This window comes from Asterias rubens, chromosome 10 (genome assembly GCF_902459465.1).
Source record: "Asterias rubens chromosome 10, eAstRub1.3, whole genome shotgun sequence".
NCBI classification, from domain to species: Eukaryota; Metazoa; Echinodermata; class Asteroidea; order Forcipulatida; family Asteriidae; genus Asterias; species Asterias rubens.
The window spans coordinates 5,959,215-5,975,250 of NC_047071.1; the positions used below are offsets into that span (position 1 = coordinate 5,959,215).

General features: G+C 37.4%; 1 protein-coding gene across 4 annotated transcripts in view; it reads left to right on the plus strand.

The window, feature by feature from the left end:
* Positions 1 to 232: 232 nt before the first annotated feature.
* LOC117295961 (leucine-rich repeat-containing protein 49-like) overlaps positions 233 to 16,036 on the plus strand; it is a 37,318-nt gene continuing 21,514 nt past the window's right edge. For 3 of the 4 annotated variants that reach the window (XM_033778773.1, XM_033778775.1, XM_033778774.1), the window contains exons 1-2: positions 233 to 413; positions 4,388 to 4,468. In XM_033778773.1, the coding sequence (XP_033634664.1) occupies positions 369 to 413; positions 4,388 to 4,468 (126 nt within the window). In that variant the 5' untranslated portion in view covers positions 233 to 368. Of the gene's footprint in view, positions 414 to 4,387; positions 4,469 to 10,065; positions 10,258 to 16,036 lie in introns of those variants that run through there. The other variant, XM_033778776.1, reaches the window with a different exon arrangement.

Below are 16,036 nucleotides of genomic sequence, written 5' to 3' on the forward strand. Positions count from 1 at the left end.
GTTCTGTTGTTGTGTGTGGAGTGGTGAGAGACACGACCAATATTTAATTGGGTACCAGTCTACGCTTGACCCTTTTCGAAACTACGGATTCAGCATGGTCTGGACTCTTCCAAAAAGGTGACATGTGGGCTTTCGACCAAACGGATTCAAAGCCGGATGTCAAGCCCAAGTTGTAGTTTCGAAAAGGGCTGGGCTCACAGTTAGGAATCTGTGTGTAAAGAGGGCGCGCTGCAAAAAAGGGTATGGTTGTCAACTCAATGTTTGAAATCATAACTTTGCTTTGAAAAACTCAAGTTCCAGTTCACATGTGATAAACAAATATTTCCGTCAAATGAATAAACCTTCAGCTTGTCTTTGACACCGTGACCATGTACAGCAGGAATAAAGTTCGTACAAGTGTCACGCCGAAAGAGGTAAGCTTTGCTTTGCGATTTCCGCATGCAGACTGCATATCAAGAATTTACATGATGATGGATGATATTAAATATCATCATCATGTAAATTCTTGATTCGCAGATCCAAGTTTCAATAAGGTATGCAACAAGCTCTAAATTCCTTCCTTTTATTTATACTTAAAAAGTAAAATGTCTTCTGCTTATTAAATGGATATGTCAGTGGATGACAAATGGAACATAGTGCCTCCAAAATTACTTAAAAGTTAATTAAGTTAAGTCTTAAGAAATTAAAATAAGTAAGACATGTATTGTAACATCTGTAAGACTAAGACTAAGAGCATAGAGTTTAAGGCAGTGGACACTATTGGTAATAACCCAAAATAATTATCAGCATAAAACCTCACTTGGTAACGAGTAATGGGGAGAGGTTGATAGTATAAAACATTGAGAGGAACGGCTCCCTCTGAAGTGACGTAGTTTTCAAGAAAGAAATAATTTTCTACGAATTTGATTTGGATAACTTTCCGTATGGCGCCACCACTTTTTCACTCATTTTTACATAAAGGGATAAATCAATCAGGTAAATAAGTTCCTATATTACATGTATTTTATATCGAATGAAAAAGTGGTGGCGCCATACGGGTACGGAAACTTTTCCTTTGATTTCGTGACCTCAAGGAAGTTTAGAATTTGAGGTCTCGAAATCCAGCATCTAAAAGCACACAACTTCGTATGACAAGGGTGTTTTTTTCTCTCAAAGTTATCTCGCAATTCTGACGACCAATTGAGCTCACATTTTCACAGGTTTGTTATTTTATGCATACATGTTGATGTTGATATACACTAAGTGAGAAGACTGGTCTTTGACATTACCAATAGTGTGGACCCCACAAGACACTGGCATGACTGGAGACTATTTGTAATTGTCAAAGACTAGCCTAAGTTGGTGTCTCATTCTCAACATATGCACAAAATAACAAACCTGTGAAAATTTGAGATCAATCGATCGTCGAAGTTGCGAGTAATGGAAGAAAAAACGCCCTTGTCATAAGAAGTGTTGTTCAGATGCTTGATTTCGACAATTAATAAAATTAAACACATAAATTAGGCCCTTGATCTAATAAAAACAAGGAAATAAAGTAAATAAACCATAACTGATTCCTATCACCCCACTGAAGTAGGGAATCGTAGGGGGCGACTTTACCAGGGGTTTTTAGTGGGCGACTTTGTGAGGGGCGACTTTTAGAAGGGGGCGACTTTGTGAGTGAGGGGGCGACTTTGTGAGTGAGGGGGCGACTTGTAGTGGGCAACTTTTCTGGGGGGTGAGTTGACTGGTTTCCAGGTTTTCATCTCACCCCCTAAATTCTAACAAGCTAACAAGTGCCAGACCTACCAAGTCTCATGCATATTAGGCGTGAGAATCACGCATTAGGCAGGGGTCTGTCTCACGCTCACATGCGCTGCAACCATTTTCTCACGCATTGGGGCTAGACCGGAGAAAATAATAAAAAATAACGACAATGCATTGCCATTATTGCGCACGTGTGCACAAAAAACGCAATCTACAAAGTTTGCACAATGTTCAGATTGCACACAGTTTATCAGAATCATCAATTTGAGCTGCCGTATAAACATAGCGCAAATTTGCAGATTGCGCACGCTTTTGCTCTCACAGAAGATTAAGCAGACAATTCGGCAGAGCAGAAAACGCACATGTAACATTGCGCACAAGTTTGTCCCAATTTCTTTTAGCAAATTTGTTCAATGCGCTCCACGAGCGAAGACTCTTCAACTAAAGGCAGAAGTCATGAGCATAATTTTTAGCCGAAAATTAATCTTTTGGGGGGAAATAATCTGACACAATCTAACCTCAACATTAACCAGCAACGTCTCCTGTGTACCTCATGTGAGTTTGAAGTATACTGAAGAGGGTTTTGATTGTTTTTGTGGTTAGAAAACAATTTGTTTTGGGGGTTGCAATTCCGTTTTTAGGGGGGGGGTAGGCTTTGAAAAATCTCACGCATAGCTGGCCTCTAAACTTGGCATCTCTGAAGTGCGCAAGTGTTGTTTCTTAAAGCCATTGGACCCTTTGGGTACAGAAAACAAAATAAAAGTTCACAGATTTACAAATAACTTACAGGGTTTACAGAAGGCAGTGGTGAAAGACTTCTCTTGAAATATTATTCCATGAAATAATTTACTTTTTGAGAAAACAGTAAAACAGTATCAATTCCCGATATCAAGAATTACAGAATTATTTTAAACACATGTCATGACACGGCGAAACGTGCAGATACAAGTCTGGGTTTTCCCGTTATTTTCTTTAGACTCCGATGACCGATTGAGCTTAAATTTTCACAGGTTTGTTATTTTATATAAAGTATACAAGTTGTGATACACGAAGTGTGGCTTTGGACAATACTGTTTACCGAAAGGGTCCAATGGCTTTAAAGACTTTTAACCTGACAATAATTTTGTTTACAGCACAATAAAAATGGGAGAAAAAATTGTCCTTGTCAAAACCTATTACAACAAACATCTTCCTAACATGAAAAAAGAAAAACACATTTAATCAGTGGTGTAACAAAGGGGGGAGCGGGCATGGGGGATGATTATCTGAAGCCAGTGTTGTCCATAAAAATGGGGGAGGCTATCTCTAGTTTTGAACTTCAGACACCCATATAAAATAGGCAAAATCAAGCTTTTTACCGAGTATCCACCATAAAAAAGATAAAAACAAAAACCAGTGTCAATATTCATAAATTTAAAAAGATTGTTAATGTTTATGTTTGTATTAATAAATACATTCAGACAGTTTCGCTATTCCTATTGGTGGAGAGCGCGTCATGTGGATGTGTATAAACCTTTGTTTATGACCGGTAAAAAGTGTTAATTCATGGGCGTGACACGCGACCTTGCACCTGTTCTTATAAGACAGTTTCTTCATTCCTATCGGTCGAGAGCAACGGCTGAAACAGTTGTGCCACATCACGCGATATGCGCGTCGACGCGCACAGCATTCCCTAAAAAGGAGTTGTTTACCTGAGGGCGGCGGAGGGCTTTACCATTTCATAGCTGGAGGGATGTTGTGTTGAAAAAAATCATTTTTAACAATTATAATTTTGCATTTATTTTACTTTTTGACCAAAGAGTGATGATTTTTTTTACCGAAAAGGTATTTATGAATGGAAATCAAAGTGTGTTGAATCGGTTTCAACTAGTGGTTTAAACCTGCCGAGGCCTGGTTCTTTTTATTTTACCTCGACTTCGTCTCGGTAAAATAATCAAGAACCAGGCCTTGTTGGCCTCGTTAAACCACTAGTTGAAAACCTCTTCACCACACATTGATTCTCTTATTTATTTATTTATTTGAATACTTACCCTCCACCATCAGCTAGCCTTCAAATTTTAAACAACATACTTTTTATATTCTACAACATACAATGTACCTACATTGTACATGTATAATGTACATGATCGTTCAGGTGCATCAAACTTCTATTCTAGAGTGACAATAGAGGAGTGCAGTTTCAAGTCACACAGTGTACAATGTACATTATTTCAAATAGATCTATTGAGTCTGCTCTTTGTACCCTCAAAGTCAAATGTTGTACTCTCTTGAAGTCAAAGTTTGCTGGTATTTTAAATAATTTTTTCCCAAAACATTGAATAACGCATTACAATATATCTGTGAGAAGTCTGCACGATAATTTTCTTTATTCATACAAAGTTATAATTTTGTTCCATCAAAGGAGGAAAAAAAACCGTAAAACTGGAACAACAGTAACATTCCCCAACAGGGAACACGTAAGTATGCGGTGCATACAATCTAAATTGGTGTGTTTTATGTATTGTAATTTTGAATTAATTGTCACTGAAAAAAATTGATCAATGAACTTAAACATATTATATTCCAACAAATCTCTGTAATAAAAAGCCCAAGAATTGAATAAATTTATGTTCTTTTTCTTTCTGTTGTTGGCACAATGTAGGTAAATCCATTTGGGCTACAATTTAGTCTTCAGGCACAAGCTACTACCGTGAATGAAAGACCCGCACAAAGCAGCCATCAGGTACTGTGTTCAATTTGCATTGCAGCAATAACAACAATAATTCTTGGTATTATCCTAGTACACCGATCTGTTTAAGCACTGTACATGTGTAGTCAGTATTTTTTTAATTCGGTGAAAAAAAAATCACCTATAGATACATTACTTTTTTTAAGTTATTGCATAGAGCATTGGTCGTCGCTCTATGGTTAAATTGAAATTTACTTCATTTAATCTTTCCTTTGACAGTGACACTGATGATGATCCAAAAACAATGTAACAGTGCTTTTAACAAAATAAACTTCATTTGATGAACAGACCGATCCATTAAGCTCCGCCCCATTGCGTATTGACCAATCACAGCGCAACGAAGCGCCGACTTAAGGTCCGACATGCGTGCGCGTATGCTTGGTGCGCGCGGCAGAGTTGTGCAGAAAGGCATTGGAGAACCCCACGTGTTCTTGCTCACACGTGCGTCGTGGGCGGAGCCTACTGGATCGGTCTATTCTGCTGTACTGGAGACTTGCCTTTCGCTGGTTCCATTGACATTACTAAGGCCTTCTAATTGCAGATTAGCAACAAATGCTGCATTTCTGGGTTTCTTCCACGTGGTTGTATTGGATTTAAAATTAGTAATGTGATTTACGGAAAGTGAGTGAAATTGTTATTTAGCTCATTTCCTGAATCATGGTTTTCATCTTCATTTACTTTAGTAAATGTTTTCCCCAATCATTCCCAAAATATCTGAATAAAATTCTGCTAACAAGACCATGTATCAGGTAAAACAGTCTGGCTACACTGATTTTTACGGTTTATATCATGTTCATGAGTAAGTAAATGATAAACATTGTTCATGACTAAAATTGCAGCCAACACCGAGACAGGACAACATCTTGGATTTGTCTTGTGCAAAGTCAGTTTTTTCTTCGGGGAATCTCAGATCTCAACATTCTGTTCATCAAGAGTCTAATGTCTGCAGAATCAAACGGGGTACATGTATTGTGTACAACACCACCAGTCACCCAGTATACAGAGTGATACTTAGTCTTGGTTCCAAGACCATTGGTGTTGCGCGGTTACACACAACCAACGTTCCGATCTGTGCACGGCAAAAACTGTACACGCTTGTAATGAACGAACGCTAGCGGGCGCTCTGTTTCTCTGATAAAAGATCTCACCATGGGTCTTAACTTTTTTATTGTTTTTCGACAAATCTCCCCCGACTTTCCGGTGGAGCCAATCAGAGGCTGCGTAGCGGTTGGCTCATGAATAATAATCAGTGTTGTGCATGCAGTGTACAATGCATGCAGTAAAGTGCGTTGCATGACTTTTGCTATACTCATGTGTGTGTGGGTATACGTTTTTATCGGAGTATAATAATATGGATCAGTAGGATTTGAAACTTTGCATGGTGGAAACACGATATAGAATTAAGGTTTGCGATAACACCACAAACCTTTATATTAATATTAAGCTTGGGCGGTTCCAGAAATTTGGGGCTCGGTTCCGGTTCCGAAAAAAAGCTCGGTTCTGAGACATACCCGGTTCCAATTCAATATAAAACATAAACCGCCCGTCCCGAGCTCACACACACAATTGAGCCGATCTGTTTTAACTGAAAATAACTAAGTTAATCAGACATCGGTCCCGAGCTCACACACACACAATTGGAGCCGATCTATTTTTAACGAAAATACCAGAATACCCACCCCAAGTCAATCAGACATCGTGCCACCGAGCACCTATTCTCCCTGCATTTAAACAAGTCTTTGATTTAGCTGGCAGTACGTCCGTTGTGTAGCAGTACGTCCGTAGTGCAGTACGTCAGTACGTCCGTAGTGCAGTACGTCCGTAGTGCATGCAGTGTGTCGTCTCTGTACATACAAGTGTACATGACTGTACATGCCTGTACATGCATGTACATGCATACAGTACTGTGTGTTTTGTGCATGGGGCAAGCTTTTATGAATATGGATATATCGGCAGCCAATCACAACGTGCTGTCTATTTGGACTTTGGACTCTGTACATGTACATGTATATGTATGAGATATACATGTATAGATGCCTATGCATTGGAGGGGGCTGTGCACTGTGTATGCAGCCACACGTGATAGTTGATACTCATGTCGGCTTGAAGCCTTTGCACACTGTATCTGCGGTCACCGCTTTCAACATCAAGCCTCAATTTCTAGAGCCGGTTCGTCGCAGGATCGGCTCCACAGAGCCTTTTATAGTTGGGACTCGGTCTTTTAAAATCGGAACCGACAAAAGCAGGTACCCGGTTCAACAGAAGAGTGGAACCGCCGGTCCGGTTTTCAATTTGGAACTGGGTAGAACCGGGTAACCGAAGGAACCGCCCAAGCTTAATTAATATCCAGATACAGACTTCTGCTTTGCCATGATGCAGTTTGAAATGCGATCGTGGGGTTATGCTCCCGACGTGACAGGGCCCAATTTCATGAAGCCTGTATTGGCACAACAATTTGCTTAGCACAAAATAGTATTGCTTAGCAGAAACTGGTTACTGAACCAATTTTTAATTAAATTTGAAATGTTGTAGACTTGTGGCTAGTGCCCAACTAAATTTTTGGATAGTAAAGAAATTTTGTACAGTATTTTCTGGCAAACAGATATTAACTGGTGGGCCCTGTGTTATTCACAGTGAAAGTTTTTTAATCTTGGGGGAAGGAAATCTTGAGGGATTCAAAAGCGTCCTTTTGAGACAGATTTTGAAACGTAAGCGTAGCTGCAGATCTTGGAACGTAAGCATAGCTTGACTCGGGATTGAAAGCGTACCTTTTGATATTATAGCCTAACCTAAACGTATCTTGGAGTGTATAAGCGTAGCTGAGTAGCTGCATAGCTTGGAACAAAACAATAACTTTTGGAGCGTAAGCATATCTTGGAACGTAAACGTAGCTGCGTATCTTGAAACGTAAGCGTAACCTCACATGGGATTGAAAGCGTACCTTTTGATACTATAGCGTAACTTGAAGGAACGTAAGCAGATCTAGGAATGTAAGCGCAGCTGAGTAGCTGCGTAGCTTGGAACGTTGACATATCTTTTGGAACGTAAGCATATCTTGGAACGTAAGCGTAGCAATTAGGAACGTAAACGTAGCTGCGTATCTTGGAACGTTTACAAGCGTATCTTGACTCGGGCTTGAAAACGTACCTTTTGATATTATAGTGTAACTTGAAGGAACGTAGACTTAAGCGTATCTTGGAACGTAAACGTAGCCGAGTAGCTGCGTAGCTTGGAACGTAACCATATAATATCTTTTGGAATGTAGTCGTAACCATATCTTTTGGAACAACTCATGAGAAATTGTGAATTTTGATTGCTTGTCGAGTGGCGACTACTGCTATTCAACTCACTTGGTTAATCGTGCGGCTAAGACTACGTACTATACAAGTAGTTGTGATCAAATTCCTGCTTGGTGTAACCACTTTTGTCGCTCATGACTATTCACAAAAACCTTTTACAAAACACAACCATGCAGACGTCAGTGACACAATCTTTCAATCATTTCAGATGCCCCTTCGGCAAACAATATGTCACGATGCATCTGGGGCAAAAATAGAGCGCCGATCATATTGACCTTTGACTCGATCTAGTTTGAATAGTCATCTTCAATTCGTCACGTGATATGAATATTGCATACATTAAAAGTCATTTACATAGTCTGGCCACGCCTTCAATTTGCAAATATCCAAGACCTTGGTGAGCACAGACATGGTGAGATCTGGAAATCAGAGAAACAGAGCACCCGCTAGCGTTCGTTCATTACAAGAGTGTACAGTTTTTGCTGTGCATAATCGGAACGTTGGTTGTGTGTGACCGCGCAACACCAATGGTCTTGGAACCAATACTAAGTATCACTCGAATCCAGCACATGCCAGTGTACAATACCTGACCTTCTCCATAAAGAAAACAAACAACCCACAAAATCATTATCTTTGGGTCTATAATAACAGTGAATACAATGTAATAATCATGAAGCTTTGTAAAGAAACCACCTTACTTTAATGTTTAAAGACAGTAGACACTATTGGTAATTGTCAAGGACCAGTCTCCTCACTTATTGGACTCCCAATTAATTTGGGTTTGTCATGATATGTGTACGTGGGGACAGTAAAAATCTTTCTGACAGTCTGAAGGGCACTAAATCATTTGCTTCAAAAAGATCAAATCGGCCTGAAGTTTGTAACTTACAATGTAGTTGTATGAGCTTAATAAAAGGAGCCCACAAGTGTGTATTGTAGCTCCTAAGAAACTGTGGGGTGCTAGATATGTTTTAATTACATAAAAGTTATTAATATGAAAGTACAATGAAAAATAATGTACTATGTTCCCTTATGCCTTAGAATTATTGCAATTTAGTAATCATTTTGTAATCTTCGGGTGTGTAAAGCGCTGTTTTAATTCTACCTCCATGGTGATACACACCCACTTCCAACATTATTTCTCCTATTCACTCCAGGGGCCATTTTATTAATTCCTTTAAATTTGTTCCATCTCAGCTACCTGGGGACTAAACAACTTTGTAATATAGGTATTTCTAGGTAAAATTATTGTGTTTTTGAGCAAAAGAAGTAAAATTCACCTACACTGTACACAACACTACAGCAGACTATATTGATAACCGTAATACATTGCCCTCTGTGAATGATGACTTAATCAACATCTTTAGCAAATAACATTCTGTTTAAGACATGTTAGCCTTGGGTTATTGTTAATTGTAAAGAGAGTCATGCAGTTCAGATGTGTTCTTAAGTGTAGGCCTACATGTACCTACATGTAGAAAACAGTCTTTCCCAACTTATCAATTTCGCCAAACTCTATGACTTGGGATGAATTAAGTTCCATATCTGAAGGCGTTAGGATGCAGTGAACCCATCCTAAGATAGGACGTGTTTTCTCGTCCTAACCACTAATTCGCGATAGGATTAATCCTAGCATTTCGTGAAACCGGCTGCTGGAATGCTGCGTTGTACAATGCATGTTGTTATGCACTATTTGTACATCATGAACTGCATGAAATTGGGATAAATGTGAAATTTAAAAGCTTTGTTGAGTGGATGGCCCTTCAAACTTGTATCAACTTAAAGTGTTTTACTATCAGGGGTACATGCAGGTGTGTACAGCTAAAGTACTGCACCTAAAACTACATGAAGACAGACACGTACATGTACATGTACATACACTGCTAAAAATGGTATTCTTAAAATAAAAAACCCCATCTTATTTTGAGAAAATATTTCTTGTGTCAATCCCTAGAAACAGTTTCAAGGGAATGACACAAACAATATTTTCTCAAAATAAGATGTTTTTCTTGTTTCCAGAATACAATTTTTTGCAGTGTAGAAAACCTTCTTGCTGTATTGTTCCACGCTGATAAGATCACACCAATAATAATTGTGTATTTAAAACTGTTTGGACCTGTCAAGTTGATGACAAATCTGTGCTGATCGTCTGTGATTTGTGATCTCTGCTGCTCTTAACACCCCAAAGTGTCAAAGGTTATTCCTATCATAGAGAAAGGACCCACAGCACAACCAACATGACCAGTGTGTAGTGTGTGGACAACAAATTTACTGTTTGTCTGTTACAAATCACATCATAATAGATCAATGAGATTGAGACTGAGAAGTGTCAGTCTATGGGCAAGTGCTGTGCATATAATTCTACCATTTCATGTGAAGTGGTGTCACTGAAATGATTTAAGTGAGTGTCTGGTCTACTTTGTGATGGAGTTTCCACGGAGGAAACCTTTACGATCAATTCGATTTCCTCCAGTCAAGCAATCGGTGAGAATAACCCTCTTAACATGTGGTTTTACGTATTAATTTTGTAGGTCTACATGTGCAGGTGTGGATAGTTTTTCTTTATGCTTGTTGTAATGTTGCAATCCTGTAACACACTATTAAAATTTAGCTTCCAAAATGAGATGTATTTTAAATGTAACGGCGCTATTGTACTTATCATGCGCATTCACATAGTGCGGAATATTCGCGTGCGTGCTTGGTAAATAGCAAAAATAGCACCTTGCACATTATGATGATAAATATACCAGTGATAACTCGACTCTCGGTCATGAATGTATGAGGTATGTAGCAGTGCCAACATACTAAGTTTGCTTGGGTTTTCTTAGTAGACATTTCAGGGTTTTTTCCACATTGTTTTGTTCATTAAAATCAGTTTTCTAGTGTAGGATGTAAAACTTTGCATGGTGTGAGTTCAATCAGGTGAGATTTGTGGTATAGTTTGACAAACAACTGATTCTTCTCAGAGCCACTGGTCAACTAACCAAAAGAGATTTTACACACGGTGTCACTGCAAATCTCACTTCACATTTATCATGTCTGAAATTGCAATCTTTGGATTTGGTTGGTGACATAGAGTATCAAACTTTACAGTTTTTTTCAAACCACTGACAACATACATGTAGGGCGTAGGCCTATCAATTGTTTTTAAATCAAGTAAAGACCACTTGAAATCACTGAACAACTAGGCACTTTCTAGATACAGTGAAATGGCTTTTAAAACCATACCATTGGAAGATGGGGGAATACAGGAAATAATGTCTAATTGTCTTTGAACATTTATTGCGTAGCGTGTAGCTAAGTATAGGCAAGGGACAAAGGGTACTGGAATTTCATGCCTAAAATCCCCCTTTCCCCAAGTGTCCAATATGCCATGGTGGATTATTGGCCATGGTTTACCATGCTCATAAATGCTTCCTTCTAAATTCTAACTTTTGCCTGAAGATTCAACACGAAATTAAGTGAAAAGCTCCTAAAATTTTGTTTTTTATTCGCAAAACTTCATTAATTTTGTATTGTTGGGCTGTTCGATTGGTGGGAAAAAAAAGAAGAAACTTAGCGTATGTATTGTGACATTTATTAGCAGGTATACATGTACTTTGTATACCTAATGCAAATTTGGATAGAATGAATGTCAAAACATACCCTACATTTTAAATTTTTGGGGGGCAAAATGAATGCAACCAAATTTTTAAAGATTTGAAATATAATGTGCAGATTATGTATGCAATGTTCTGTCTGCAAGATGTTATAAAAATTGGCTTAGCTTTAAGTTGATGTCCCCATACAACACTTAAATTGTAATTTCTCAAAAAAATACTGACTTTAATAGCTTACTTGGTATGAACTGACTTGCTTGGTAATTTTGATGAATATCTCCCTGATTGTTGTATAAAATCTCCCTGATTCAGTGATTGCAACATTGTCAGCTTCGATTACATTTATATCAAGGTTTAAAACAATAAAACAGGTCCAAAAACCAAGGGAAATGTACATTGCCTTTACAGCTCTGTTTGGTCATGGACAATTAATGGTCCTATTTTTTGTGTTACATATTATATGCAGTTTGTAATATTCAACCATGGGGGTAGAATTCAACTCACTGATAGTGATAGTGTTACAGGATTTGTTTTTGAAAAGCCCAGTTGCAACTCTTGTTGCAGATTGATCCTTAATTGGTTAATGATTGACAATACAGATGGTGTATCTGATAGCAGGTGTTCAATACACAGCAGTGAACAATGTGAATAATACTTTAATGGTCCTCACAAAGGGTCAACAAGTACAGTTACTATGCTATGATAGAGTGAAGGGTTTTTAATTGGACAGTTTGTTGGTTCATGGTCTACATATATTATAAGAATCTTCAGATATAAACAGTCATCTATTCTTGGTATGATCAGATTACTACCTTTTAAATGCAGCCCCACTAGTTGTGTATCAATTCTGTGTTAGCCATCCCTGATCTTGTCTACAGCTTGTTTCTAGAATTGATAGAATTTACAATTATAACGCCTAATATTTTATCTCTAATTCATTTTAGTTTACATCACTTATTTTTCAAGTCAACTGAAGAATTTTTGTTATTGGACTTTGTTTGGTATTTTAAATAAAACCGAAAAAAGAAATGAAATGAAACACCAAACTTATCAAATACATTTTTTGTGAGTCACATGACCCACTTACCTGTTTGGCATTAGTGTACAGCAAACTTTACTCTTATTTGTATTTTCCCCCAGATAAACATTTTAGATATTTGCAATTAGAAAAATCACAAACCTCAACAGAATTTACAACAAGTAGGCCTATCTGATGTAGATTCAACTCCTGCAAATGTTCAAAGTAGTACAGAAACCAACCAACGGCACAACATTTCACATAATTTAGTACCTGAGATGAGATGAAACTACAGTACTTTATTTGTTTAGTGTTATACATGCATACCAATTTCTGAAGCAATTCTTTTGTTCAAAAATATTGAGAATGTTCACTCTAAAGTTCACAATTTCTTTCCAGCATATTTGTCGCGTTCCCTGTACTTGTACAGTTAATACATGTATAGAATGGTAATGAGGCAAAATGGCTGAAGAATACAATGCACAAGATATGTAGTATAATTTCAACAAAAACAAAACATTGTTTGCTACTAACTGACTGATGATCCTGAATGTCACATCATTGTGCCTTTTCCCAGGTTACCCAGGGTAAAGAATCGTCAGTAAAGAAAACCAATATTAGAAAGCAGGGTCCTTCAGAAGCTACAGTAAAGACTGCTCATGATGTAGGTACAATAGTCACCCAACACTACTAGCACAAGTTTACTTTTGTTGCACACAACGCACAGCTTCTGATTTATTAATTGTTTACTAATAATAAATAATAATAATAAATACAAGCGTATAAAGGTTTACATCCATGACTAGACCCAAGGTGCTGTACAAATTAAAATAGCACCAAACAAGAGGCAGAAAATAATCATAGAGCCTAGAAAGATTTCTTAAAATATAAACCACAAAATGGACCAGCCAATAATTAAAACCACCCACCACGGAAGTTAAAAAGTTATGAAAAGTGCCCCACAATACAAAACATTTGTTAAAGTTACAATTACATAAAAAGTGTCTATCAAAAGAAAACAAAACATTTACAAAATATCAGGACAAGTACAATGTACTTTGTCAATTACAACAAATAGCACCAAAAAGTTAAAAAGATATGAAAAGTAAACCACAAATGAAACCTGTTTAGGTTACAAGTTTTCATTTCGGATAATACATTAACAATCTATCAGGAGAGTATAATGTACTTAGTTGAAAACAGTTATTAAAAAATAGGTCTTCAGGATTGGCTTAAAAGTGCCAAACCCCATAAATCTCTCAATTATGTCCCTTCCCTAATTGAAACATATCCACACCCACGGTTGAACTTATGACTGTTCAAAAAACGGTTAAAAGGTGGAATAGCGCAGTTTTCAGTTTATAAGGAAACCCCCAGGGTATGGTAAAGATTTTAAAAGAATCCAAGTGAAACGTTTATATAAGATCCATTCATTGCAAGTGGTCATGTTTCATGTAAAAGGAGTTTGATATGTTTTCCTTCATAAGAACCACCATATTTATCATGTTCACTGTGATTGTACAGACAGAATACTTCTTGTAAACAGAGGGAAATTGATTGTGAAGAAAACATGGTGGAATTAGGGTACCATTTTGAAGTATTTATATTTCTCAAACTGCTCTTACATGTACATGTATTACAATTGTTATAATTACTATTTTGTGGATTCTAACTGTTTACCTAAACACCTTGTCATTTGTTTTACTTTCAGGTGTTCAGCCTGAGTGTCTGCGTCTGCCAAACACCTGTTGTTGTTGGTTTTTATTTTATTAGCTGTTCCGAACTTTCAGTCGGAACAGCTATTGTTTTCGTCCAGATTATTATTTTTTTTTATTATTATTATTATTATTGTTATTATTATTATTCTTTGTTTCTACCAAAAACCCATTGACTTAACACATGAACTTTCTTAATAACATAATATTAATTTACCATTATAAGAAACAAGTAAATGATATACCACATGAAAGCCTATGATTTGACTTACTTTTTAAATGTCGTTTGATTAAAATTCTTAATTAATTATTCACGTTACAGGGGTGTGAATATTTAATTAGCCAATTTTGTGACAGTCATATCTCAAGAAGTATTCATCCGATCCTGAAACTTTTTTCAGCTATACACTAGTCAGGTCCTGTTAATGTGATTTCCGACATAAAATTCTGGACGACGTCACCATGACGTCATGTAATGCACGTTTTGTGTCTGTGCACAAACACAATGTCTCTTGAAGTGTAAACAAACCCAGCTTTCCAAAACATAATTTGTTCGATTAAAATTAAATTACATGTTGTACACTTCCCAAAATTGCTTTAGATTAAGATATATGTTATTGATGGTCATTTTAAAAGCATCAGAACTTATAGAAACAGTGTAATTATTTTAAAAAACCTGTATTTCCGGGGAAGTTTTTTCAAAGATCATGGGTACGGCGTAAAACTTGATTTGAATAGTCAAAATTGTAAAACTGTTAACTTGACCAAGTCCTTATACCATTTTCGACCGGTGTTATTGCGTTTTTTTGTTCAATATACATAGATTTCTTAAGGTAACCGACTAGCACAAGTCTAAATTTGTTCCCAAAATTTGACAAGCCTGAGCATGGTGCGTCGTGGACCGGGTTCATTTCAGCCGACGAGCGTGGACGACGAAAACAGACCGCCCGGGATTTGGAATTATTTACGGGTAAAGTCACCTTGTTCGCGCCGGGGACCATTTGCCTAAACTAATTCCAGTATTTCGCGTTACGTTCGGAAATTAGACCATGACAAACAAAAACTCTTTGACAGGAATACAAAAGCAGAGATTTTATTATGCTGACGTTTCTCTGGTGGTTGAGTGGCTCAGTTTTATAGAGCTGCTTATAATAAACAGGCAAAACATTTTGCTTTACAAAATTGCAGAAATTGAGCAGAATACCTGGATTCACAACTTGAACATGAGGCATGGTTAAGCTGCTTTTTGTGTTTAAAAAGCTATTATGTAGTTTGGTCCTGGGCCAATGGCTTTTAAAGGAAAGAATCGCAGCGCTTACGTAATCAGGGAACTGTGCTTATGCTAAGCGTATTTTACAGCTTAGCAGGGAATGTGTTCTTCACGTCACAATTCGCATAAAAAATTTTGCTACAGTTGACTAATTGTGCTCAACTCCTGCGAAACTTTCACTGCGAAAACAGTGACTTAAAAATTTGATTTGCATTCGCAGGAAAAACCGTGCTTTACTTGTGACAAAAGTAGGCAGGGGCGACTAGTGTGCTTTAGTGTTAAAGTCGCGACTACAAATTATTATTTGAGTCGCGACTACTGTTTTTCTCTACTCCGTTATAATCGTGTCCACACATCGACTACAAAATTTGTCCCGACTACCTGTTTGGTAAACCAGTTGTGTTGCTTACTACTATTCGCAACATAATTAATATTGCCCTTGCGGCATAGCGGCACAAATCTTGAGAATCTGTACTTTATCTCGACAAGTGTCGTAGTTAGGTTTGAAGTGCGACTAGTCGAGTAGTAAATTTCACTAGTCACACCCATTCGCAACATAATTAAAAATTTGTCCCGACTACCTGTTTGGTGAACCAGTTGTGTTACTTATATTCGCAACATAATTTATATTGCCCTTGCGGCATAGCGGCACAAATCTTGA